Raw genomic sequence first — 26592 nt, forward strand, 5'->3', positions numbered from 1 at the left:
GTTACAGCTGAAAACTATTCCATGGCATGCTTGTGCCATCCTTTGTTTAGAGTTACAGTACATTTTAAGTTCTACTGGGGATTTTATTCCAAGCCAAAAGTTACCCAGTTACATGGCATTAGAACAGGTTTCACACTACTGTATGTAATTAATAGCCAGTATTTAAAGCGCACTTCCTAAGTGCCAGGTAGTGTTCTAAGGTGCTTTACCCATATTAGCTCATTTATCCCTTATAACAGTCTTAGGAGGCAAATTACCTCAATTTTACAGTTGAGGAAAGAGAAGCCTGGAGAAATTAAATAAGTTACTTGTGATTTTTTTCTTTATAGTCATGTGATTTTGAAACTAGCATTCTTAGATAAAATTGAGGTGACAGCTTTAGTGTTTGAAGTTTTAGGTGTTTAGCATAGGTCAGAGGTCAGCAGAATTCTGTAATGAGCCACACAGAAAATAGTTTAGGCTTTGCGGGCTGTTGCAACTACTCAATTCTACCACTGCAGTTGGAAGTAGCCACAGACAATACATAAACAAATGAGTGTAGCTGGTTCAACATAACTATTTTCTAAAGCAGGATTGGCCAGATTTGCCAGTCCCTGGCATAAGTAGTGCAACAGCATCTTAGTATTGAGGAGCCTTATGAACGCATCATAATTTAATACTGACTAGTTCTGTGGGCTGCAAGGAAAGCCCCTGTGGCTACGCAACAGCCCATAGGCAACTTCTTATGACCTCCACTTTTCTCCAACAGGCACCAGGGATTTCAACTCTTTAATTAACCTCTTTAAACTTACTACCACTTTTTTCCCCCCGTTCCTATTTTCCTTATTCCAGTAGTCGTTAGGTAAGAGGCAGTTGAATTCTTTTCTTGAAAATAAAAGCACATGTTCTCATTACTGTTGCTCATAGGAAATTATAAAACAATACATGTGAAGATATCAGAGAGTCCAGAATTCTGGCAGGTTTTTGCACACTGACTTAGCATGCGTAACTTCTTTTTCCTTTATTTGGTTTCACCCCATGTGGCCAACGGGCCAAGTGTGGTTTGCCTTATCCACCAGGGTGGACCCTTTCTGAAACATTTATCAAGATTTTTTTTTTTTTTTAACTTCTTCACCACACTGGTGTAATCATCTACCATTGTGGATTTTTGAGAAATTGGATCTAAACATGGTAAGGCAAAGTTTACTTGCCACCAATGGGGATCCTGTAGTGAAAAGGCCAGGGGTTCTCACCAAACGTATCCAGCTTGGAAGAGAAGGTTGCGCCCTCACATTCCTTTATTCATTACGAGAGTTGGGGCTACTTTACAGATCAGTTTCATTGCATAATGTTGCAAGGTCGCATATTTTCTTTGTGTGCATGTCCTTAACTAATGCCAGTTGTGAAATAAGTGATAATATTTCACCTGGAGTTATTGAGAGGTCAAAAAACGCAGCTATGAAACTGGTATAAACGCAAAGCCAACCTGCAGAATTTTGACAAAATAGACCGGTAGTTTTTGTTCTCAAATGTCATAGAGCTTCGCAGCACTGCAGAAAACACAAAATGTTGGCTTTTAACTCAGAAGCTTTCTCTCCAGCGTCAGCAGTGTCAAGGCCTGATTGAGCCAAGTGTGTCTTTCTCTTGCAGGCATGACAGCAAGTGCAGTTGCAGCTTTAATCCTCATGACATCCTCCATCGTGTCTGTGGTGGGGTCTTTGTACCTGGCCTACATTCTGTACTTTGTGCTGAAGGAATTTTGCATCATCTGCGTCATCACATACTTGCTGAACTTCATTCTTCTTATCATCAACTACAAACGACTAGTTTACTTGAATGAGGCCTGGAAACGGCAGCTGCAGCCCAAGCAGGACTGACAACCCAATGAACTTTTAACTGACAGTCTGAAGTCCCTCTTTCCATTAAGTTTATTTTGCAGCATTTTTTTTTCAATTCTTTACAACAGACACTTCCCCTAAGAATCTTAAACTGATTTTTTTAAATCCTGTAAATTAGAAGGGGCCCTAGCTATTTTGTGTCAATCTTCAGTTTATGGATACAAAGGATATGCCGAGCCAATCAAAGACAAGCTTTAACTTTACTTTGAAGATATTTCTGAAATAATAAAATGTAGCCCTAACCCCCTCCCCCAAATTGTAGAGTGAGCAACCATTGTTAGTAATTCTCTAATGTGTATAAATTCAATTTCAGGTATAACAAATGTGATCATGACATGAAAATATTTTAGAATAGATACTGTATTAAATATTGCCATGTTTACAATATGTAATATGTTTTTAGCCGATGGATTTAAACATGTAGATTCAACTAGAATCCATTTATGTGATATTTGTAAATAAAGGTAGAAATATTGGATCCATCCCTGCAGAACTTACTGTACAGTTAAAGTATAGCAATGAAGAATTGTCAGCTCAACACTGATAAAACAGCGAAAATAGTAAGTCCATACAGATAGCCTCTTGTGAGAAGTACTGACAGCAAAAATAATAGGGTGATTGATTGCCTTTCATCTCCCTCCTCTGAAAGGAAGAAACTAAACTGGGATGTTCAAGTCAAGCTTGTGTCTAGTCCTAAAACGGGACTGATTGTGACCTTACAGGGAGAGTCATGTAACCACACTTTCAAGTCCATGGCCTTCAGGACACTAATGATGGAAAAAAAATGGGTGGATTTCTTTTGAGAAAAGCTGGGAGTATTAATATGGTGTTTTTAGATAAAGTCTCTTTACAGCAGTTGAAATTTCACACAGGTATCTTTCCTTAGTATTGGTGCCAGTCAACCAAACAGTATTATGACTTCAAAATAACCAGTATCAGCCCAAGCAAGCCAGAGTAAGATTGCTGTCTTTGGTGGCTCCATAGTGCTTCCCATAATTGTTTCATTCTGCACCAACTAATCAGATGTCTAGCCTAACTGGCTGAGAGTCACGTATTGCATTTGGAATCTTTAGGGCTGATGCGCTGCTCAGTTTGCTCAATCAGGTAGAAATATCTAAAGGTGAAATACAGTAACATGGTCATTACTCTTTTTAATAAGGAAGTGCAGTAAGAAGAAATTTTTTAAGTGATTTGAATAAACACAAATGAATTGTGACAGTATGTTTCTGTGGTTACCATCTTACATCAGAATGTTCCAAGTGCCTTCTGTCTTAAATTCTCAAACCAAATATTTTGTGTGTTGAACTTGGGCAGAAGTGTCCTTTCTTCCTTCCTTTCTTCACATGAAATGGAGAACTTGCATTCTGTACGAAAGGTTTTTGTATGATCGTTTTATTCCTTAGATTGAGACATAGTAGCAATGTTTTTGCTTCCAATTAGATTAATTATTATGTTAAAAAATAGTCAATTAGACCAGTAACATTTGAGTGCTTTATTTGCCTTCCTTTTGAAGGGAGGGGACAGGCTCTGTAAACTAAAATGCGTATAGTCAGCAACTGTTCAGTAATTTTCCACCTAACTGTCGTAATTGATGCAATGTAGCCTTCTGGCTCAGGGTAGGTATAAAATTTGAATTGTAATGTACTTTTAACAAGTTTTAACCAGTTTCTTAAGAGAGCGCTTAATACAGAATTCATCCAGACTTATGTTTTCCCATGAATGTGAATATTTCAATGCCTGTTTTATTATGTGTGTATTGTTCTTGTATTCTAAAGTAGTTAAGGAACTCAAGAAAGCACTGGCAGGATGTCTGGTGTTTATGGAGAAACAAGTCCTAACGCTTATGAGCTGTGCAGTGAGGTCACCTGGTGGCAGCAGGGCTTCCGATTCTGCCCAGGCAGCTTACTGGTTCTGTGGGATAGTCTGACAGTTAAGACCTCTGTGGTATATGTAACATTGGTTGTGCAGCACTAAACAGCTCCTCGTGTCCCAATTTCAAATGGTTTTCATCATTTTGTATCAATCAGCAGAGTACAGTTAAAGCTTGTCTTGATGTTGCATTTTCACAGATGTCAACTTTTACATGAGAAAACGTAAAAATGTTCAGTCCAGCCCTTCCAAGTCTTTCTTTTGCTTTCCTAGGCCTTGGGGAAAACACCACTGTTTCAGTTGTATACAAATTGTTTTGCCACATTCCTATGAACCTGTAGAATGACCATCCTTTTTCTCACTGAGAGATGAACACGTGCTGCCTGAAATAACAGCATGGTAATGGCGGATCTCAGTAAGCCATAGAATCCTGTTGGATAATATTTGGTATTTTTTCCCTGGAAGAATTCAAGCCCCTCCATACCCTCCATTCCACCCTAGAAGAGGGGGAGAGCCCTAGGTTGTAAAATTTGAGGGTTATGGTTGTTTTAGATTGAATATTTAAGCACTGCAATGTTACTACTAGCCACCATCTTTGAAGGATACATTAAGGGGGAAAAGTGCAGTTTTTAGCAGCAATTCCATGCTTTGTGTTTTTAAGTGATTCACAACAAAAGAAGCCTATCAAACTTGATAGTCATAAATGGCATTTGAAGAAACAAGAGAAGTTTTGGTTAGATGATTAAATTCTGGGAAAGTTAGGTGGTTTGGAGGATTTCATTTGTTTTTTTATTGCAGCTAGTTGCTATCACTGAGGGTAAAACTCTGGTGAAATAAAACTCAGGTTTAACTAGCTGTGTGCCAGGAATTACATCTTTACTTGATATATGTAGCCTCCCCTTAAATTCATTACTTTTAAAGAATGTTTAAAGCATTGGCTATTTTCATACAAAGAGTTGTCATTTGGGTACAAGGGATCTTTGGACCTCCTACCAGGTAGGATGTAGGACCAAGACTACAATGAAATTAAAACTCTTTGTTGGCTAGTTGGCTTGGTTTTCATTTGTATTTATTTTCAAAAAACGATCAGCAAAAGTGCAAAGTTACCTTCAGCAGTTACTTCACAACTAAATCAGTATTTGATAAATGCCAACAGAGAAACCCACTGTCATCCTTGGTAACCCATTTGGGGTGATCTGTCTAATATGTAGCCTCTGTCCTCATGCATTTTACCCCAACGCACAAGAACTGTTGAAATATTCTGACAGAAATTTTAGGCAGCAGTTATGATTCCTGATTTGTGAGAACGACCCTTCAAAACAACAAAAGGGGTGGGGGGTGGGGTTCCAGGATACTTGGTTAAGCATTTTTTTTTGGACAAATTAGCCCAGAAAAGGTGAAATTTTTTTTACCGTAAAACTGTATTAAGCATGACCTAATTATTGGGTGTTTGATCTGTATAGTATGTCCCATCAAAAATATTTATTACTAGTACTTTAAGCTCCAGAGTAAACATTCATTTAAAATGGAGTTCACTGGGCAGATTTCTCCTTTAATATAGATAAAAATATTCTTTATCAGAGGTTTAGGACACAGTTTTGCTAACTAGTAAATAAAAACAAATGTAAATATGTAAGAATGTTTATTTGTTGCACATAACCTTTTTGTTATAAAATAAATGTAGAAGTTACCTGTGGAAATTGTGCTGCCATCATTCTTACACACACTTTTACACTTCAAAAGAGCAATGGAAATGGACTCAGTCTTTTAGACTCGGGCAGAACCTGATAAATGGTTCTTGATATTGATAAGTGACTGTAGTGTATTGATTTATTATTTTTTTCTCTTAAAGTATATGTAACTTGTAAAAGATACAAGCAGAGTTCTTAGAGATGCTAGTTCTTGGAATTCCATGACCAAAGGTATTATTAATTACAGTACACAGAATATATTATTACTATCATATATTATAATTATATATTATTATAGGTACACAGAATATATTAACAAGCTGTTTTTCCACTTTTCAATTCACAGCTTTAGCTCAATTTGAATATTCCACTCTTATAGTCCTCTAAAAAGACTACTGTCTGCAAGAAAAATGAATCCATTTGAAATATGCCTTGACCATACTTGATTGAAATAAAACAAATGTGTTCCGTGCAAGAACCTTAGGACCTAAGAAATGGACCTTACCGCTCATTTGTAAAACATTTATGTGTACCTGGTATGTTTATGTTTTTAAAATGTTTTTCAACTGAAGAGTTTTATATATTATTCTTTGACACTGAACTAGAACACAAAACTTGATTCCTTTAAGGAATTTCAGAAGTTCAGTGGTGACAAAAGAAATATGGCATCTCTAGAATGCCTAACTTACTTGAACTGACTACACCCTCATTTCTTTAAGGTGGTCTGATGATGCCTAGTATTACTTTATTTCATGGAGCTTAGAAAGGGGTGTGTGTTGAGACATGGGATCAACCATGAAAGAAGTAAATCAAGTCCTGTATTGAGAACTATATTAGTTCATTGTCTTCCATTTTATTGGAAGTATTCTTCCAAAGCATTTAGCTTTATATCAGGACCGCTGAGTTTCCCAAGGTTTTGGTAGGAATACTGTACCTTACTTGCTGCAATGGAGCCTGTGGAAGAAGAGGAGGAACAAGGATTCCTTAAGGAAAGACCATCCTCTGGGAGCAGGGAAGGTGGAGTCGCTCTGGGAGTACAAAGGCAGATACCTGTTAGTAGGCATGACTATTTGAAACAGCTCGTCTTGTCACTGGAGTCGGTTGTGATGAACTGACCCCACGGGCTTTTACGCCTGTGAAGCCTCGATTCACTGAGGCTGGGCGATGTGCTGGAAGGACTGGTAACATCTGAGCTCATTTCCAATTCAGACATTCTTTAGCTCTGACCTGTCTTATGCTTGTCACCTTAACTGTGTGGAAATGGCCACATAACCTTACTAATTACCCTTAGGTGATAGCCCTTCTGTCAATTTGTTAGTACACCTGTGTACTAGCAGCTGTGGATGTGGTTTTCTCTCACTCCCTTGGTCAAGGCTGGGCTGGTTTGGTCAACGAGCACGGGAGTCACTCAGCCCAGGGACCATCCCTGTGACAGCACACACTTTTTAAGCATTGGCTGCATGTGGTGTGGACATTGAAGCCGCGGTTACTCAAGTCAGTGCACAGGTAAGCCTGCGAAAACAGCCCGATAAAGAAAAATGACCTCAGATTCTTTCCAGCAGTGCTGTCCTGTATCAGGTATATCATTCAATTGACGGGGGGGTCACTTTTAAGTCAACTTATTCCCATACTAGAAACAGCTTTATTTTCATCTCAACTTTCCCTTCTAACAGATTACCACAAAATCCAAACCAGGAAGTTCCTAGGGCCTGCCATGCACAGTCCAGGATGCACTTGCTGTTTGCCATGGGAGTCACCCCTTCCTCAGGAAGGAGGGGACTGACAGAGATGCAACCTCTGATTCTGCAGCACAGAGGTAGTTCTTGCTTTAAAAAGTAAATGGGCCATTTCCCAAACACTGAGACTTTACTGCTGAAAGGTGATACATGGTTTCATTGGCAAGTTTCCAGTATCTCTCTCGCAAGAGAAATGCTGCACTTTTTGGTTGTCTCTGACGAGTGAAGATTCCCTTTTTATTCCCCATTGCTCTCTGTGGTGCTGAAAACAAGACAAAAGGAGTTTCAGATGACTACTGATGGACCAACTCAGAACCCCAGGAGCCAAGTGGGGCGCGCAATACAAATGCCCTTAGTAGATTGGGGGTGCTTGGTCTGAGGTGGTATCTGAAGAGGCGACCTATGGGTTAAAGTGTTGAAACACTACTGCTCCCCCAAAACATCTCAGCTCTCTAGTGTGTTAACTTTTAGTCTGTTAGGGGAGAAAAAATCCAAAATAGTTTATCTTTTACTTCCAAATGTAAGGTTAAAAAAAATTATGGATACCCAGCTGCTTGGTAACTGGAGGGGGCTGGGGCAGTTAACCCTGCAGAGGCTCGGGCCTTTCTGAAGAGATGGCTCAGCCGGTGGGAGCTCCAGTGGGAGCTAGCGCCCTGACCAGGAAAGATGCTGGCAGGGGACCCACCAGTGGAGTTCAAAACTCCTGACTTCCAGCCTGGTCCCCATCCCCACAGGCTGGTCCCCCAGAACTCCAGCTGGGAAGGGGACAACGCTGGCAATAGCCTGTCAGGGCTGTGCTCGCAGCCCACCTCCTCTCCACCCCCAAGAGGCACCACAGTGTCTGTTAAACGGAAAGTAGAGCTTCCCACCAAAAAGCTCAAGCCAAGGACAATTTCTTCCACAGTAACCAAATGTCAGGCACTGCACCAGGCACTTCATGAAATAGCATCCTCATGGCCATTTGCTAGGTGGTCGGCATTATCCCCTCTTGGGAGGTTTATGGAAAGGTCAGGTGACGTGCCCAAGGTCCCACAGCCAGTTTGAAACTACAGTGCCATCCAGCATAGTTCCAGAAGTTGTTAATCTCATTTGGCAAGCAAAGTAGAGGTTCATGTTCTCATTTTTTTCTCTTTGCCTCCTCCTCGTCCTCACATCATCTTGTTCATTCATCTACCCCTTCTCCATTCTAATCCTTAAAATTCAACCTGAACCTTTTGAAGATCTGTCTTTTGCCTTAAGTAATGTATTATGACTCCCACCACTACCATGTCCTTCCCCACCTCCCCAAACTGACAACTCAGATTGAATTTATGTCAAGAAACTAGTGATCTAGAGGTGTAGAAAGTCGTGGGAAACATTCATTTGGAACTTAACTGAGGTTGTCCTCATCTATCCCTACTTGAGAAAGGATAGATTTTATTCTCTTTGAAGACTTTTAAATATACTCACATTCAAAACTGAAACTTACCTGTGTTCAGTGACCCTGCCTTTTGTAAGGGAATAATATAAAACAGACTGAAATATTTTAGTTTCCCAGGCTTTGTACCCTACTCTCTTTGACCATCATTTTATAGCCTATTTCTCTATATTTAATCCCTAACATCTGCCAGTCATACCCACAATAGGAGATTTGCTTTTGAATATGGTTGTCACTGCTAGATAGACTTTTTTCATCTTCATGGAATAATGGGTGTATCCCCAAAAATAAATCCAATACAAGGTCCAGTTTTTCCTCATATTGTTGTGAAACAGACAAAGGCAAGTTAGCCATTTCTGCTTCAAAATGGTAGGTTCTCCTGTTTGCTTTTTTATTATAAAATGATTTGGGAAGCAGGCAAGTGATTGCTTTGTACTTTGATAAGCTCAACTTGTTTTTCTGAAGAAATTCTCTATGCTGCCCCCATCAATTAGACCAGCTTCCCCCACCTCATTCCTAGTGCTCTTACAACCAAATGTCCTGAACTGAAAGGCCAACCTGAAAAAATAAGAATAGTCCCTTCCATAAACCAAACTGCCACTTACACTGGTCGGTCATAAAATCGGCAAAATTCCAGATAAGCTCTCCAACCACATATTCTTTGCGTTTTTGATCCAGAACCCAATGATACTGCTTTAGCAGATCTTTCTGGTACTCTTCACTGAACATAAGAGGTGGATCCTAGAATTCAAAGCAAAGAGAGAATCTACTAGCAGGATTATAAATGTTAGATAAAAATAAAGACCCACCTGATGATGACAAAAATATCTGTCCCTGGGGTGGGCTGTAGTGACTTTAGGAATCCCTGATGCTGGGGTAAGAACACAGCTCTCTGATGTAACCCAGCGAGTTTTGGGAAATAGATTTTTTTTTTTTTAAATAAGCCTTAATTGTTAACTCTTTTATTTATAAACACAATTTTGATATTTGTGTTATCTTATTTTCCCATCTCTACCCACAGTGCAGACTTGAAACTCAACTACACTGAAAGTAAATATATGTCCTTGCCTCGGGTTTTAGGGAGCCACCAGTGCGAAATTTGAGAACTACAGTAACTCAGATTTAACTGTTGATTCCGGTAAGCAGCTACTGTTGAGTACATTCATCCAGTCAACAAATAATTATTTAGTATCTGCTTTTGCAAGAGGCACAGAAGATAAAGTGATAAATGAGAAAGGTAAGTGTCTCTGCCTTGACAGGCTCTACAACCCAGCAAGAAAGACACAGCTATAAGTGTAACGAGGGTGACAAGGGACAGTGCAGAGGAGCCACAGGATCTCACTGAGAACAAGGGGCCACAGAAGCCTCCCCCCACCCCCTGAGGAAATACTTAAGCTGGGACCTGCCAGGTGAGGAGAAGGCTCTGCCACAAAAGCCGAAGGCCCCCATCTGAGGGCTCGCTGCGTGTTTAGTGAAGGACTCCTGAGTGTCATGTGCTAACACAGAACAACGGAAAAGATGTCTTGGGAGCGCACAGGCTGGCTGATTTTACATCTCGTCGGAATCTTCTGGAGGCTCAAATCTTACATGTTCAAGGATGCAGCATTTCAGTGTCGTTTTAGAAAACCAAATCCCCGCTGGCCTTGGTTTTCTTTTCCAACAAGGACTAAAATGCTACATGTCTCAAATGTAGTGAGAATGTAACTGTACAATTAAGTCATGGTTTTCTGTTCCATTTCCAAAGTTGAACTTGGAGGCAGAGCAGGAAGTCAATTTTCTGGCTTTGTGTTAATAATGCAAACGCAGTACCTAGCCCTGTGCTGGCCAATGCGATAACCGCTAGCCACATGAGGCTATTTAAATTTAAACTCAAAACTTGGCAGCACTAGCCACATTTCAAGTGCTCAGTAGCTATATGTGGCTAGTGGCCCTTGTCAGGGTAGTGCAGACAGAGAACACGTCCATCACTGCAGAAAGTCCTATTGGACAGCACTGATCTATTTCGGTTTCTTAAAAAAACTGAGTTGTTACCTTTTCAAAGAGGGAGTAAACATGCATGGAAATTTCTTCATAAGATATATCCCCCTACTTCACAAGCCTGTAGAAGTGGTGTTCTGTGTAAGCAAGATGAATGGAAGGTTGTGACAGAATAATACAACCCACTGTGGGAAGGTGCTCAATGTACAAAGGATAAGCATTTTAAGTGTGTGTCCACAAGGAATCTCAGCCCCTGTAACAGGTGGGTGTGAGGTGGCTGGGGTGGGGATAAGGAGCTAGCTGTGGGTTCAAGAATCCACATAGAAAAAAAAAAAACAAGACAAAGCTTAAACCCACCAGCATATCTGTAGTGTGGAGATGGGGGTGGGGTGGGGAGAGAGAGAAAAGTGACTAAACCTACTCCAAGAATTCACTCATTCCCTCAACAAGCATTATTTAGCACCCATATAGCATTAGTATGTCGGGCACTGCTGAGTGCCTGGGAAGCAATGATAAATAGGATTCAGTCTCTCTCATGGAGCCCAGAGTCTGAGAAAGGAGAGAGCCAAAGAAATCATTACAGTGCACAGTGAGAAATGCTGAAAGAGCTGCTTAGCATTTCTAAGCTACAGAAATGCAGAAGCAGAGCAGAGGGAGCAGTTTCCCCTGCCTGGGGCAGGTGGGGTGAACCTCGCCACAGGGGCACAGCTAAGCTGAGACTTGAACCCTGAATCTATTACTTGGCAATTGTGGCGCTAACGTGGGCATTCCAGGCAGAACAGCCCAAGCAAAAGCAGGAGGAGCAAACGGGTACAGAGAAAAACAGTTCTGTGCCTGGGAGCGAAGGGAAGGGAGGACTGAAACCCGGGAGAGGGCAGATGGCGAAGGACACTGACCTTAGCATTAGCCATGATCAGGGATTAGGGCTTTGTCCCATGGGCCAGGGGAAGCTAGCAATGAGACTCCCAAAGTTTGGGCTTCTTCGAAAGACCACCTGGGCAGCTGGTGGGAGGCTGGCGGGAAACAAGGCCAATAAGAAGGGGCCAGGCGAGGCTGAGGCCTGATCACTGGGGCAGCAGGGAGAGTGGAGAGGGGCAGGAGGAGGTGACCCCGAAGAACTGGAGGGAGATCAGCAGATGTGAGGGACTGGGAGGAGGCACATTTCTAACTGGGGCAAACGAGTGACATCACTGCCCAAAAGAGTGAAGGAGAGAATGCTCTTTACAGCCCTCACCTGATGGAAGCCAGCGATTGTCTCTGCCCCGTACTCGCTCTGAATGATTGGCTTGTGATAGGCCTGGTACCAGGTCTCAAACTGGGTGTTCAGCTGCAGCTGGATCACCTCCATGTGTCCGTAGTCATGGTACCAGGAGTAGTAGCTGTTCACACAGATCACGTCCACATACGGCGCCTGGGAGGAGAGCGGGGAGGCTCGTTTGCCACCGGAGCGATTCCACTGGCTTTAGAGCTCTGATGCTCACGACACCTGGGGGGTTCCTTCCCGGCAGAGGGAAGGGATTGCAGAAAAAGATCTAAATCCCGAAAACCTCCTGCCCCACATGTAGGAAATGGTCAAGAAGTAATCCAAATGGAGCAGTCTAAATCTCGGGGCTGACCTGGCCACAGTGGGCCCCGGCAGGGGGTGTGGGAAACAGAGCCAGCTGCCTGGCACACGGTGCTCAGCAGAAGTCCAGGGCCCCATTCCCAACTCCAGGTAGTGTCATCACCGTCTTCCCTCCCCTTGCCCTGGAGAAATCTTCCCAATTGCAGGATAAATGCGACTTTTCTCCTCCCGGAGACTCCTGAGTCACCACACTGTTCATGAGCAAGTGCTGAGTGTACGCTGGCTGGAAGATTTCCTCCCAAGGTAGCAGCTGGGGTGACAGGGCAAGACGGCCTCGAGGCTAAACATCGCCCTGCTCAGAACCGAGCAGCAAAAGGCTCTGTGTCCAACCCTCTAGTCTCTGCCATCCCCTGCACTTGCACAGAATGTGGTGTTTCCTGTGACTGTAGCCCCTTTCCAAACTGTGGTGGGGAAAGGCAAGAAAGCCGGGGGCGCTTCCTTTGGGTGGACATATCGCAGACGGGTCATGGATTCAACTGGATGAGGCTGGAAATCAGGGGGCCAGGCACAGGGAGCTGCCCAGATGGCAGCTCCCCGTCCGCAAGAAGGACCAGACCAGTAAGAGAGGCCAGTGAGGCTCCAAGCCTGGCCCCAGCCACACTGTACATGGCGGTGTTTTAGTGCACCTTTCCGCCTCTTTAAAGCAGGTGCCGGTCGTGCGATGGCAGGCCTGGCGAGCCTTTCTCCATACATGTTAAAATGACAATAGGCACAATGTATTGTGTGTTTGTGTCATACTGTTTTCCTACCAATTCTATTGAGACGTTTTCTCTATCTGTAGCACTTTCCTCCTAAGTACTTCCCTTTGGTTCTCTAGTGAAGGAGCATTTTCTTGCTCCCAGGTTTTTCAGCTTCAGTGCAATCCAGCACCAAGTTACTAAGGGACTGTGTGAGCCCCGGGATTTATGAAGAGGAGCGAGGCACGGGGAGGTGAGGGAGGCCACCTGGTCCAGAGGGATGGGCTGGGCTCAGCCGGGGCCACCACCGGCGGGCTGTGTGGGCCTGTCCTCCGCTGTCGATCTGGGTGCTGGATCTGGACTAGCAGTTCCCAAAGCTGGTGGGTCACTGTAATCCCTGGGGAGCTTTTAAAAAACACAGATTCCCCTCTGGATCTGCCAAGTCAGAATATCAAAATCCAGAGAGCTGTCCATTCAAGAAACTTCCCTGAGTGGCTCTGATGAGCAGACAGCTTTGAGTAACATGGGATCAGATGAAATTTAAGCTCCCGTATACCTCTGGCATTTTATGAGCATATTAAATTGAGGTGCATAAAACACTGATTAAATTAAATCCACCTTTGCCCAGCCTCTTTGGACTGCAAAGCCACACTGCCTAGCAAATAAGGGTGTCAGTATCTGCAGCCTTAAAGACCCTGTGAGGAAACAGTTGGCCTGGCTGCTCACGGATCTTCCAGAAGTTTGTCTTAGGAAGCCTGAGGATGGGACAGAGGGACAGGCAGAGGCGGAGAGGAGAAGCGGTGTGGGGGCCCCCGGCTCACCCCCAGGTCAGCTGCATAGTTGGAGTTGGTCACAAAGGTCACGGGCCGGGAGGGGTCCAAGGCTTTGGTGTGGGCAATCAGAGTCCTGTCCGCGGAGGGCAGAAGACACAGTGGCCGTGAGTCTGGGAGGGGACCCCAGCCACCCAGCTTTCCTCCTCTCCCTCCCCAACCCGGCCAAAACCAAACCCAGGTGAGTGCTTTCCTCCCACGTCCCTCTCGTCTTAGATCAGGCTCCCCAACACCACTCCTTCTTCTCCCTCCCCAAGTCTGACCCCATCGGAGAAGAGGCCCCCCTGAGCTGAGATCCTCAGGCTGGAAGCTGTCAAACATGAGATTCTGAATCTCTCAAAAAGCTCTTAAAAATAGGAATAGATGGGGTGCAGATTAGGAGGGGCTATTTAACAAATAATTAGGGAATACCTGAGATGAGGCAGGCACTGAGCTGGGTGCTGGGTGACCAAAAGGGCCAGGCCCATAGCTTCATGGAGCAGCAGGAGCTGGGCCCACAGACAGAGGATACAAATTAAAACTGCAAATGGTAGCAGGAAGTGTGAGGGGGAAGCATGGGGTGCTATGAGACAATTACAGGGGACAGACTTAATTTAGACTGCAAAGTCGGGGACCGCCTCTCTGAGGAAACGGCATGTATGCCGAGACTAAAGAACGAGGTGAGTTACCCGGGGAGGAACGGCAAGGTGAGGCTCCCTGACAGAGGGACCGGTCACCTGAGCAGGTCACCTTCATTGGTTTAAAACGATTTTTCTCTTCTCTTTCCTCATGGCTAGTTTTCTTTTTCCTTTGCACCCAACCCTCCCTCTCCCCACTCACTCAAGGGCTGTGGTTTCTGCACAACTGAACAGTTCCCTTTTACCCCAAGTTCTAGACCCACCCTCTGGAAGCAGCTTAGAGCTTCTTTCTCAGCTCAGAAGCTTCAAAGTCTCGTGCAAGCCGAGCCAGGCTACCCTGGCCTGGGCAGAAACACCCATATTCTGCCCCATCAGACACGCACCCTCTCTCCACCCTCCAAACAAGAACATGCGTAAAGTTGGTTTGGAACCCTCGGGCACCCCGTTCCTGGAAGCCTATACTCCTTTCGCCTTCACGACAAAAATTCCGGCCAACCAGCCCCAGCACCACAGGCTCCCGCACCCCAAGTTTTAAGGGCAGCATGTGTCCAGAGCAGGCCTGGGTGCAGGCTGGGTCCCCCCACCGAGCCTCCGTCTTCTGCAGACTTGGCTCAGGGCACCCAAGGCTGCTGAGGCAGAACCCATACAAGCTCACAGCACATTGTGGACTTGGGCCACAGCATCTGCCTCAGAGTTTCAACGGCCTCTGCTGCCTTGATGGCGAGGGAAACCATTTCCCTCCGGAAGGCAAAAGAGAACCACACGGATGTCAGAGACAAAGAGCCAAGGGACATCTCCCAAGTGGTCAGACCCCTCAGGCAGGAAAGGGATTTAGGGAGCTCACTCCTTGATGACGTACTAATAGGTTTCAGTCCATTGCAGAGACCTGGGGGTTGGGGGAGGGATGCCTACTGGCATTTAGTGGATCAGACCATAACCCTTAGATGTCCTGGTCCCTGAACAACAAGGTGACTTGAGAATATATAAAATATTCATGTCATCAGAAAAACTGTAATGACCTGTGTCTAGACACTGAGAAACAGGTTTTATAAAGCCTAACTCCACTTCATATATATGAACCCAGAGATTCACACAGTATCTTTTTACCACACTAATGTTCCCAGGAATGCAGAAGCCATAGAAATTGAGGGAAGATTATACTCTACTTGTAACTGTACCTAGAGTGGCTCACCATTTTAGAAATTCACACCACCGGAGGAAATGCACTTATGGAATGAGATTTGTCACTATACAGAGCCCAGGACCACCTGCACTTGCTTTCGGGGCCATCCCACACCTAGGTGCCAGCATCCAACCCCCTCACCGGGTCTTCTGTGGGGCGGACCCATGCATTCACATTGGTCTTTCAAAAATGAATCTCTTGCTTCTTTCTCTCACAGTTAGGCTATGACACTGGGTTTTCTACTTTTCTTTTGTTGAAGTTATGTAAGTAGGTTACATTGACTCTGTATTTCATTTCAGGAGGCAAAAAGGGACACAGGGCCTTATTGGGTTGAAAACCGCATTTAGGTGGGGAGATCTCTTGAGTCCCTGACCTGGGCTGGGCCCTCAAGCCTGGGCTGGGAGAGGATGCTGGTTGTCTCACAGCGCACGCCTGCCCCGGGCAGACCCTGGCTCTCCCAAGCCATCAGCCGAGGCAAGCTGGACCACGGGGCAGCGGTCTCGGCCCTGCCCCAACCCGGGGCACTTACTTGAAATAGTAAGCGGCAGGTTTCAGGTAGGAACTGGGCTCGTTGGCCACGGACCACATCACCACGGCTGGGTGGTTCTTGTCCCGGCGCACGAGCTCCTCCATCACCTCCAGGTGGTGGTGCAGAGACACGTTGCTGTAGCTCTCGCTGCGGGGCAGGGAAGGGAGGGCACATCATTGCCTGTGGTACGGGCTGACTTGGCAGCAGGGGCAGCGGGGACACTCACAGCAGCACAATGCCCACGCCGGGGCTCTCGTCGATGACCACGATGCCGTAGCGGTCACAGAGCTGCATCACCTCCTCCGCATAGGGGTAGTGGCTGGTGCGGAAGGCATTGGCGCCAAGCCAGAGAAGCAGGTTGAAGTCCTTCACCAGCAGGGGCCAGTCGAAGCCCTTCCCTCGGATCTAGGGACGGTGGAACAGGATGACCCTTGTCCCGTCGAAGATGCTCTTCCGTCTAGAGCCAGGCCCCTGGAGAGTCTCCCCATTGGCCCTCTTTCCACCCAAGCCAAGGCCATAGCTCAACGGCTGGTCAACTGCTTTGGAAGGCTGTGGGGGGCGAAGGGAGGTGCTAACGGGGAGCTCCCACTCACGTCTGCATCCTCATGCTTGTTGACCCCGTGGAAATAGAAAGGCTTCCCATTGATGAGGAACTGGCTCTCGGTGACAGCCACGGTGCGGATCCCCACGGGGAGCGTGTAGAAGTCAGACACGGGCCCAGTGGCTGTCTGTGCCCTCAGCCTCACCTGCAGAAGAAAGCGAAGCCCCAGGCATATGGCATCCTCCCCAGCCAGGGCCCCATGCCCGCCCTTCGGCAGAGGAGATCCTTGTAAACCAGAATGGCCCACCTCTGGGACTGCAAGCAAACATGCAAAAATCAGAGGTTTCTGGTATTAGCAAGGAGGAACCCCTTCCCCCACCCTACCCCTGGGGCCTGCGCTTCCAAACTGAGGCCTCCCCACCAAGAGTTGAAAAAAATCAGACTGTGAACCCTCAGATCGAATTGCTTGGGAAGCTCAGATGACATCTCTGCCTGCCTGCCCACCAGTCCTGAGCCTCGTGTGGAAGCCAGGGCCACTGGACGGGGCAAAAGGCCCCATTATCCCTGCAAGGGAACCCCAGTCCTAACCATCATTACCTCCAACATGTACAGGTAAGCAGGGTGCTCGTGCATCAGGTACGGCCACCACAGGTGGGCACTGGGCACCTGCAACTGGCCCCGGACCCCTGTCCCCTGGGCCACGACTTTGCCCTCCTCATCCAGAAGAAGCACTTCCAGCTCAAATTGTTCACTGCCCTGGACGAAAATCTGGTAATTCACCAGGCCTGCAGCAAAGAGAGACTAGAGCTGAGGGAGAAACGTGTTCCGGGCCGTGTAAACAGGGAGCACCATCCAGCCACCACTCCGAGGGGTCCGCTTGGGCCCCCAGACCCCAGCAAACAACCGTTTCTTGTGCTAAATCTGCAGTGAAGGGAAATAAAGGGAGAGCAGCCAGTGGGGAGGAGACACTGGGGGTTCTCATCTGGAGTTCACTAGAGGGCAGACCAGATGAGTCATTTCTGAAGCCCCTGCCAGCTCAGACAGTCTGGATTTTAGCTCTTAGGTGGATGGGAACCTGTGCAGGTTTAGAGATGCTACAGGGCCTTCCTCCTGGGCCACCTGGGGGTCCTCCCAAACAAGGCGCAGAGCCACCTAGAGCCCAGCCAAGGGCAGGTCCTGCCAGGAGCCCTCACCAGTGTCCTGCTCCACGTTGGTGGTGATGGTGATGTCATCTATGTAAGTGGTGGGCGTGGTGTAGAGAAGCACGGGCCGGTGCAGTCCCGCGTAGTTGAAGAAGTCAAAGTTTGTGTTCTGGACAAAGTAGCCCTTGGGGTACCTAGGATGGGGAGGACAACGGTCCCTTGGGCCTTGCCCTGGGTCCTTCAACCTTGGCTCACTGGGGCCCCCTCTCTGCTAAGTGCCACCCTGACCCTAGTGGGAATGCCACTGAGCAGGGCGGGGTGTGGGAAGGAGGAGGACAGGCTGCTGCTCACTTGGAGGTGTCGTTCTTGTGGAGGACGGTGCCTGGAGGCAGCGTGTGGGGGGTGAGCGTGTTGTTGATGGCGATGGTGATGCGGCAGGAGGACAGGGGGCCGGTCTGGACCAGCTTGCTGATGTCGGCCTCAAAGGGGAGGTGGCCCCCCTCGTGCTCTGCCACATGGACCCCATTCACCCACTGTGGACACAGGGAGAAGGGGAAGGGGCAGGAGACTAGGACATGAGGGTGCTCTGCAGTCTCAGGCACTCCCTCGCATGGAGCTGAGGAGGCAACCCCTGCCCTACCCAGGATGCAGCCAGGAGGGCACCCCCATTCCCACTCCCAACCCTAGCATACAGTCTGTCACGGGATAGCCAGGAGCCAAGCACCCCAGGGCAGCCCCTCGTGGGCCCAGCAGCCACGCCCACCCCCTGCCCACTACCCGCCACACTGACCACCATGGCATGGTAGTGGGCGCTGCCAATCCTCAGCACCACCCTCGTGTCCAGGTCCTGGGTCCACCTCCGGGGCAAGGCCGCCTCCCGCTCGTACCACACCCAGCCGACAAAGCCACGCAGCTGCTGGTCCTGGCTCACGTCATTGAAGCTGGAGGGGACTGGCATGTCCAGGATGGGGCCCAGCTGGGGAGAGAAAAGCCGGGGTCAGGCCCAGAAAGACCCCCACTGGCCAGCAGCCAGGAACCTAGGGCCGGGGCCCAGGCAGCCTCCTTCCCCCAGGGGCCAGGCCCCCCCAAGAGCCTGACCTGAAGGATGGGGCTGGACAAGAGGGCCTCTCCCAGACCCTGGGATTCTGGGTCACTCCCCCGCCCCTCCCCCCATCGTTATTCTTTGGCAGCAAGTGCCCAGTGCCTTTTACAGGGCTTCTTTAATTCTGACAGCTCCATGAAGTAGACTCCTGCCATTCAATCCTTCACCCAACAGTGTACAGTGAGCACTACCACGCTGCTCTAGGTGCTAGGGATAGAGCAGTGAACAAGCCCAAGTCCTCACCTTTGGTCCGGAAAAACAGCCAATAAACAAAAACCCCAATCAGCATGTGCTGCCAGGTGCTGAGCGGCCGCACAAGGAAGAAAGTGAAACTGGACAGGTTGTTGAGAGTAATAGGGGACTTACGTTAGAGATCAGGGATGGTCTCCTGGGACCAGGGTCCACACGGACACCACCTCAGGACAACCTGGCAGAACTGGGTGAACTAAACCCCTCAGGAACCCCCCTGAACCTCTACACCCTTGATCCCTACAGGTAGAAGGGCAAGACAGTAGCAGAGCATTTAGGGAGCTCAGTGATCCACTGCAGGGGCTCAGAAGAGTTCCCCTGAAGATGTGTGTGTATGTACATGTGTCTGTGTGTGTGCGTGATGTGTGCTGGTTTACTGTTCCCTGCACCATTAGGATGTGACCTCCAAGAAGGCTGGGGTCTTCTCTGCACTTCATGGCTGTATCCCCAGCACGAGCTCTGACACATAGTAGGCACGGGTAAGTTCTTGAATGGCTGGAGAACTCGCTGGTGGAACAGGGAATACCTGATGTCTGGTGGGGCCAGAGGTCCTTCCTCAGGACAAAAGACACCAGAGCCAAGGATCTCCCTGGAACGAAGTGAGCCCCGAACCAACTCAGCCTCAGGGAAGAAGGACCAGCAGTGTTAGACCCTGACTAAAAGTCAGATGATGGACTGACTACCACAGGGAGGGAGGCTGGCAAGGGGGCAGGGACCTCTTTGGTGAGGAACCTCCAGTGAGGCACATGCCTGGCACCCCAGCCCCCTCCTCCCCTCCTCCTCTGCTGAATGAGGGGAGGCAACCTCCGCAAAAAAGAGGATCTAGAAGAGGCACGCACTACACGAGCACAGAGGGCCCCAGTGCCACTTTTCTACCCGAGTCCCACCCAAGTCAGGAGGTGAGAGCTGGAGGGGGGCTTGGCCACTCGGGGCCAGTCTTGGCACTTATCTGAACCCTGGAACCCAAGATCCTTCCTGCCAGCAGAGTTGGCCCCAAGAGGTCCAGAAGCTCTCCCCGTCCCCCAGCTCCGAGTGCCTCTGACACTGCCCTGCGCGGCCTCCCCCTGTGGAGGGGGTTCGAGCAAGAGAGACACACTCCCCACCCACATCCTGTCCCTCCTCCCATTTCCTCGTTTCTCTCTCCCTTTCTCCCCACGCCTCCAAGCCTGCAGCTCCAGAGGGCGCCGGGGCGGGGGAGCTTGGGGGTGCCGGGCTCCCCCCTCCCACCGCCTGGCTTCCAGGGGCGGCCCTGCCCCCGACGCCGAGCCCCCTCCCCTGGCGCCGGCACCTCCCGCAGCGGCCGCCGGTACCACTGCTGCTCGAAGCCCTGGCGCCGGCTGGCGGAGAAGTCGGCTCGGAAGCTCCAGAGGCCGCCCAGCTCCTTGCGCTCCCGCGACGGGCTCTCCCGCGGGTACAGCATCCCGCCCTGCAGCGCCAGCCCGCAGCCCCAAAGGAGGGGGCCGAGCACGGCCCACGCCACCGCCGGGCCCCGGGCCATGACCGCGCGCCGCTGCTCCGCCGCCCGCTGCCCGCTTTGCGTCTCGGAGCCGCGCGCAGGCCGGGGGCGGGGGCGGGGTCACGTGGCCGGCGAGGCCACGCCCCGGCGCCATTTTGTTGGAGCGGAGCGCCAGGATAGGGTTCCTGGCGGCTAGGGCTGCCCGGCGAGGCCGGAGCTCGAGCGAGGAGGGCCAGGGAGAGTCTGAGGTGAGGCCTTTGGGGAAGAAGGACGCGCCGCCCCCGAGCCCAGCCCGGAAGGGCAGAAGTCCCGGGCCGCCCTCCCCCACCGAGGCCGTGTAGCTCGTAGTCACTCTCCCGCTGGAGGCGGCCAAACCAGGGCCGCGGGACCCCAGGGCGGGACCCCGGGAAGTCACTCCCAGCCGGAGGCGGGCCTGAGACGCCCCTGCTCGCTCGTCCCTGCCGGACAGCGGGCAGGCCCACGTGAAGGCCCTTCCACGCCTAGTGGCGTTCACCCCGCAAGGACCCCTGCCAGGGGGGATACGACCGAGGCCTAGACCCTGGGCCCTTACCTGAGGTCCGCGGGTCCGCGTCCCCTGCCAGGGGGCCAGGGCTCCCTCTTGGCATTGCGGGCACGTAAAGATGGGGAGGAAGGGCTCCGGTGTCCCAGTGACCTGGCCTGGATACATTGGCTCGGTTAATTACCCATTTTTTTTCCTTCTGATTTCATGCTTGCTGAAGCAACATTCAGATAACAGACCTTGATAATGGAAATAGAGTCCCCAGGGTAGTAGAAATATATATTCTAAGAACTGACCAGGTCTTACAGCTTTTCCCCAAATGCTTTAAATATAAAAATAAAAGGGAAAAAGTAGATGCAAAAGTATATATAGTATGATTCCAACATTGTAAAAATTATGTCTACACAGATACAGTTAAAGGTATGTATGAAGTGTTATTAGTGGTGTTATAAATTTCCAAGTTATCCTTCATACTTTTCTAACTTTTCTGTAATGAACATGCATTATTTTTATAATCAGAATAAAACCAATAAATCTTTTGTAAAAAAACAAACCAACAATGAAAAGTAAAGGTCAATGGATAGGCAAAATGGTGCAGCCACTTTGGAAGACAGTCTGGCAGTTTCTTACAAAGCTGAACACGCTTACCATCTGATACAGCAACCCTGCGCCTATATATTTATCTAAATAAAAACTGATGTGCACACAAAAACCTGCATACAAATGTTTGTAGCTGCTTTATTCATAATTGCCCAAACTGGAGGCAACAAAGAAGTCCTTCAAAAGGTGAACAAACAAACTGGTGCATCCGTGCAATGGAATATTAGTCAGTGATAACAAGAAATGAAATAGCAAGCCATAAAAGACATGGAAAAGTCTTAAATGTGTATTGCTAAGTGAAAGAAGCCAGTCTGAAAAGGCTACATACTGTATGATTTCAATTATGGAATTCTGGAAAAGGTAAAACTATAGAGATAGTAAAAAGATCAGGGGTTGAGTGGGTGGGTATGAATATGTGGAGCACAGAGCATTTTGGCAGCAGTGAAACTATTCTGTACGACACTGTGATGGTGGAGATGTGACATGTGTTTGTCAAAATCTATAGAACTGTACAACACAGAGTGAACCCTAATGAAAATTATGGACTCTAATTATTAATAATGTTTCAATATTGATTAATCATTTGTAACAATGTACCACACTGATGCAAGATTTAATAAAAGAGGAATGGGGGATAGTATATGGGAACTCAGTACTCCTAGCGTAAGTTTTAGTGTAAGTTTTCTGTAAACCTAAAACCACTCTAAAAATATCTTTTTTTAAATAAAAAATAAAGATCTTTCTATAAAGATCTGAGCCCTGCAGATGCTGTTCCCTCCACCTGAAAGCCTTTCATCCTTGTCTGGCTAGTTACCTCTTCCTCATTCTTCTCATTCTTCTCATTTTTCAGTATTCAATTCAGACATCTTTATCTTGACATTCTCTAGTCTCCAGGTCACACACACACACAGAAACACACCAAATTAACAGAGGACTTTGGCCCCTGGCTCAGGCCCCTTCTACAACCCACTTCGGTGTCCCCATGGGGGGCCTTCCCCCATCTAGCCTTAGCCTAGTGACCTCCTAGACCTTCCCCTACCTTTGGTTGCTCATTTACTGGGCCACACCCTAGATTCTTCATTTTCCCCAAACCCACCACCCCTGAAATTCCTTCCCACCTCCTGTTTTCCATCCCCATTTAGTCTAACTCCTCTACCAGCCTGAGTCTCCATGTCTTCTGTCCTTCCCATTTTCTCTGAATCTGTCAGTCCTCTGGTTTTTCAGCCTGGTGCCATTCTAGCAACAGCTGCCTCTGCCTTGGGTCACCATCACTTAATTCTTCATGAGCATCTCCTCCCCCTGCCTCCCCTTTTCTTTGCTGCCACCACTCACCTCACTCCTGGGGGATCTTCTCTTCCCATCCCCCAAGCCTGAGGGGAGTGAGACCAGACCTTTCCCTGCTGCCTCCATATGTAGGTGCTCAAACTCTCCATTCTAAGGACTCATCTGCCAGTCACTGCAGAAGTAGAAAGGAAACCAAGCTAAGGCTGGTCTGGAGTGTCTGCTTTTATTTTTAAGCCTTTCTTCCTCAAGTCAGAGGACTTGCCTGAATTAGCCACCAGACCTAATGATGTGTGCTATGGGCTTCAAGGGAACAATTTGAAAATCTTTTGGAGGGGCTAACTCTTCCCCACCCCTACCTCAACCGCGAAATTCCCGATGGGAGAATTTGCTCCCTGAGAGACCCGAGCAGGGCGCGCCCAGGGCCGGGGATGGGGGGTTGGGGCAGTGCCGGGCCGTCGGGGCCGCGTGTGAGTGGGGACCTGGGGGGCTGGGGGAAGAGGCAACCCCTCGTGTCGCGGGCTGATTGAGTAAAACGTTCCTCGTGAGTAGTTCCTTCCAGGACAGAGATGAGTTCTCTGCAGAGGCGGAGTAACTCTGAAGCTAAAGAAGCTTGAGCTTTAGGGCCGCTGCGTTGCCAGAGCTCCGTCCGAGGCCTGAAGAGGGGCGCTAACGAGTGTTCATACAGTGGAGCAGACGCCTCTGGTGCCCCACGTCCCATGTCTTCGCCCCGCCTGTGATTTCAGCCAACCCCCTGAAAGCTCAGGTTCCCCTCCTGCTGACGGCATCCCACCTCAAGCAATCAAGCATGCTCGGAATTGCTAGATTCTGCTTCTGCCCCAGGATTGAGACATGAAATGGGTATTGATGGCCTGGAGACAACGCTCATCCAAAGGAAGGCAGGATGAGTCTCTTTTTCCATGTATGAGTGTGTCAGCCTCTCCTCCTTCAGGCAGGCCAAGCTGGCAGACATTCTCTACCCTTCTTAGGAGCCCCTTGTGGAAATGCACCTGACAATGCCTTCTACTGGCGATTTTCCTTCTCTCACACTCCCTGCTTCCTCACTCCTGCTTCCTAGGATCACTTCCCAAATACACTGCCTGCATCTAAGTCTTTGTCTTAGGCTGTGTTTTTGAGAGACCTCAACTGGAAGTGGTTCTAGAAAGCCAATTCCTAGGATGGGATTCTGGAACTAGACAGCCTTCCAAGACCTCAACAAGGCCCCCACTGTCACTCTAATAAATACAGTGGCGATTACTCCTGGATGCTGTAGTGTTATAATTACTGTTAAATGAGTTGGCAAGGGTTGGAAGGCAACTTGTCCCTACATGTCTAAACGAAGGCCAACTTCTCGGTACCTGTTGAAATCGCCACACATACCCATCTGTGAGACGAGTGACTCTCCAACCTTGCACAACTGCTAGGATGTTCTGATGTTTTCTGAACCTGGGTCTTGATTTCCCCAAAACCAGGAGTTTTGTCTAGGGGTAAATATGTTTTATTTTTCTTATGTTTTTCTTATGTTTTGCTTGACCAGTCATGTTTTTCCTTGTGTAACCTCATTATATTTACTCTATAAGCTGCCACCTTCTTGGAGCACTTTTGCCTGGCAAAAAAAAGTGGAGCACTTTTGCCTGGCAAAGAGTGTTCTCCAATTTGCAAATTGTCTCCTTTTGATAAATGATCTCTCTTTTCTAAATTTTTAAAGTTGTCTTTTATTTGACAGTTTGGCAATGAAGACAGGATCCAAAGGTTGCTGCTGTTGGGCAGATCAACTAGGTGAAGATACCAACACGAGTCCTTTGTGCTGGCTACTCAAGTTCAGCAGTAAGTACCTTTCGGATCTCAGGCTCCATGAATTGTGTTGAGCTCTCTGAGATCTTTATCTAGCTCCCTTAGACTAGATCCTCTTGGTAAGTGACAGAACTTTGGAAGTTCAAAATTATGTGATCTCCTTGCTTTAAGGAGGGTGATAACCCCCTTCCAACACCCTGGCATCATACACTGTATGCAACTAATGACAGCTTGGAGCTGTAATAACTTTTTTCACGGACAAAGTCCTGCACCTTTGAAGTGCATTGGAAAAGAAGGGATCTAGGATCCCCCAGTTTCCATGGAATGCATTCTTTGATTGATAAGCCAATCAGCCAAAAGAGTATCTGATTCCAAAATTGCTTCTTTAAAGGACTCCAAACAGAGAGCTCAAGAAAAATTAAAATCTAGCCTTGATAATCCTCTGGCTAAAAAAACTAAACTGGATGGTGCTGCCCTTTCTGCTTCTCCTACTCCTACTGTTCCCCTTTGTATTCCCTCCTTGTGTCCTCCTTTGCCCAACTGCTAAAATTCAGCAAATACCCTGTGAGACCAGACCTTCTGAGACTGCTGGAGTGGCACCCTTGGTAAATTTAACCCCTGGTCAAGAGCCGAGTTCAGGGCTATTGTTAAGGAATTTCTCATTCCCAAAGGTAGGTAGGTAGGTAGGTAGGTAGATAGATAGACGTAGCTAAATGGGAAAAACTGGAAGATGATGTAAGGGACCCTACAAATGTTACAGGTAGGGATGCTCCCAAAAGGTCTGCCAGATTGCTAAGGACTTCCTAACGTAAACCATGGACTGTAGTTAATAGTACAATTATAATAATATTCTTCCATAAATTGTAACAAAGACCCAGGTTGAATGGATTCCTCATGTGCTTTCTTTTGAAAAAAATAGGTGTTTTATATTAAAGATAACTTAGAGCTACAGTGGCTACAATGAGGAAGTTTTAATTTAAACAAGGTTTTACGTTTGATAGATACACTTGAAAAAAGAGGTTCCTGGACTCCATCAAGGAGTGGGTATATTCTTTGATTTGTGTTCAAAAGCTTCTAAAAGATATAATGGTTCTAAAATAGCCTCTTTACCAAAAAGGCAAGTAACCCTGATTAAAAAAAAATAATAATAATAACATGGGGCAAGGACAGAAGCCAGCTCTTTTATACAAACTAGTGAGTTTTATATCTCTGTGTCTTTGATTCTGAGTTAGTTATTCTGACTAATGACTGAAAACATTAAGCTTTAAGTCCTCCATTTGTATACTAATTTAATATTGTTGGTTTAAAAGAAAAACAGCTATGTCTTCAGAGTTATCAATGTTAAGTTAAAAAATGTATGCATTTTGGGGGTTGTCCTTAAATGTATACAGGTCCACTGATCAAATAAGCTAGCATTACATCTATTAGATATATAAAATGAAAAAAATTATGTTTGCATTTAACCAAATTGAGTCATTATTCTGACAAGTTTTATTTTGACATTAATGTGTTTTGTAAGATGTCAACTTGAAGACAATGTCCAAGATAATTTTGGTAACTTAAATATATAAAATATGCGGGGTGTGTTTTTATTAAGGGAAAAGAGAATGGTTTTGTCCAAAAGTAAAATAACTGGTTGTTTCAGAATGAGAAAGAAGAGAATGTAGGACAGAACCTGAATGGATATAGAAAGTTTGTAGAAAAGGAATTTTATTTCTTATGGTCAAAGTTGGATGAGATTTGATGGGTCTATCTATAAGGTTTTTATGAGCCTTCATGTCAAATAGTATACAGATACAAAACTAGAATTTGGTTCTCTTTCTGTTAATATAACAAAGTTTTCTTGGATTATCAGTATGTTCCTTGTAAGAGGTTGTAAA

At 47.3% G+C, this 26592-nt stretch overlaps 3 protein-coding genes across 7 annotated transcripts in view; 2 read left to right on the plus strand and 1 right to left on the minus strand.

The window, feature by feature from the left end:
- Window positions 1–5446, plus strand: part of VKORC1L1 (vitamin K epoxide reductase complex subunit 1 like 1) — a 94231-nt gene extending 88785 nt beyond the window's left edge. Inside the window, exon 3 of the mRNA XM_037814699.1 lies at window positions 1630–5446. Within this exon, the coding sequence (XP_037670627.1) occupies window positions 1630–1856 (227 nt within the window). The 3' untranslated portion in view covers window positions 1857–5446. The remainder of the gene's footprint in view (window positions 1–1629) is intronic.
- On the minus strand, window positions 4799–20609 carry GUSB (glucuronidase beta). Of its 5 annotated transcripts, none has more exons than XM_037814693.1 (12): window positions 20350–20605; window positions 18501–18686; window positions 18062–18243; window positions 17762–17904; window positions 17166–17353; window positions 16621–16773; window positions 16254–16432; window positions 16028–16174; window positions 13690–13774; window positions 11802–11978; window positions 9196–9331; window positions 4799–7435 (listed from the first exon to the last, which is right to left on the minus strand). In XM_037814693.1, the coding sequence occupies exons 1-12, from the start codon at window positions 20557–20559 to the stop codon at window positions 7266–7268; spliced, it is 1956 nt and encodes a 651-aa protein (XP_037670621.1). In that variant the 5' UTR covers window positions 20560–20605; the 3' UTR covers window positions 4799–7265. The 5 variants fall into 5 exon arrangements, 4 of the variants coding, with proteins under 4 accessions (XP_037670621.1, XP_037670623.1, XP_037670622.1 ...); XM_037814695.1 differs by having other exon boundaries at window positions 20372–20490; XM_037814694.1 differs by lacking the exon at window positions 20350–20605 and adding an exon at window positions 19588–20146.
- A 39-nt stretch (window positions 20610–20648) lies between these two features.
- LOC119517733 (CGRP receptor component) overlaps window positions 20649–26592 on the plus strand; it is a 123747-nt gene continuing 117803 nt past the window's right edge. Inside the window, exons 1-2 of the mRNA XM_037814701.1 lie at window positions 20649–20765; window positions 24645–24745. The gene's annotated coding sequence lies outside the window, so the exon portion shown is untranslated. The remainder of the gene's footprint in view (window positions 20766–24644; window positions 24746–26592) is intronic.

The sequence above is a fragment of the Choloepus didactylus genome, chromosome 21 (assembly GCF_015220235.1).
Source record: "Choloepus didactylus isolate mChoDid1 chromosome 21, mChoDid1.pri, whole genome shotgun sequence".
NCBI lineage: Eukaryota > Metazoa > Chordata > Mammalia > Pilosa > Megalonychidae > Choloepus > Choloepus didactylus.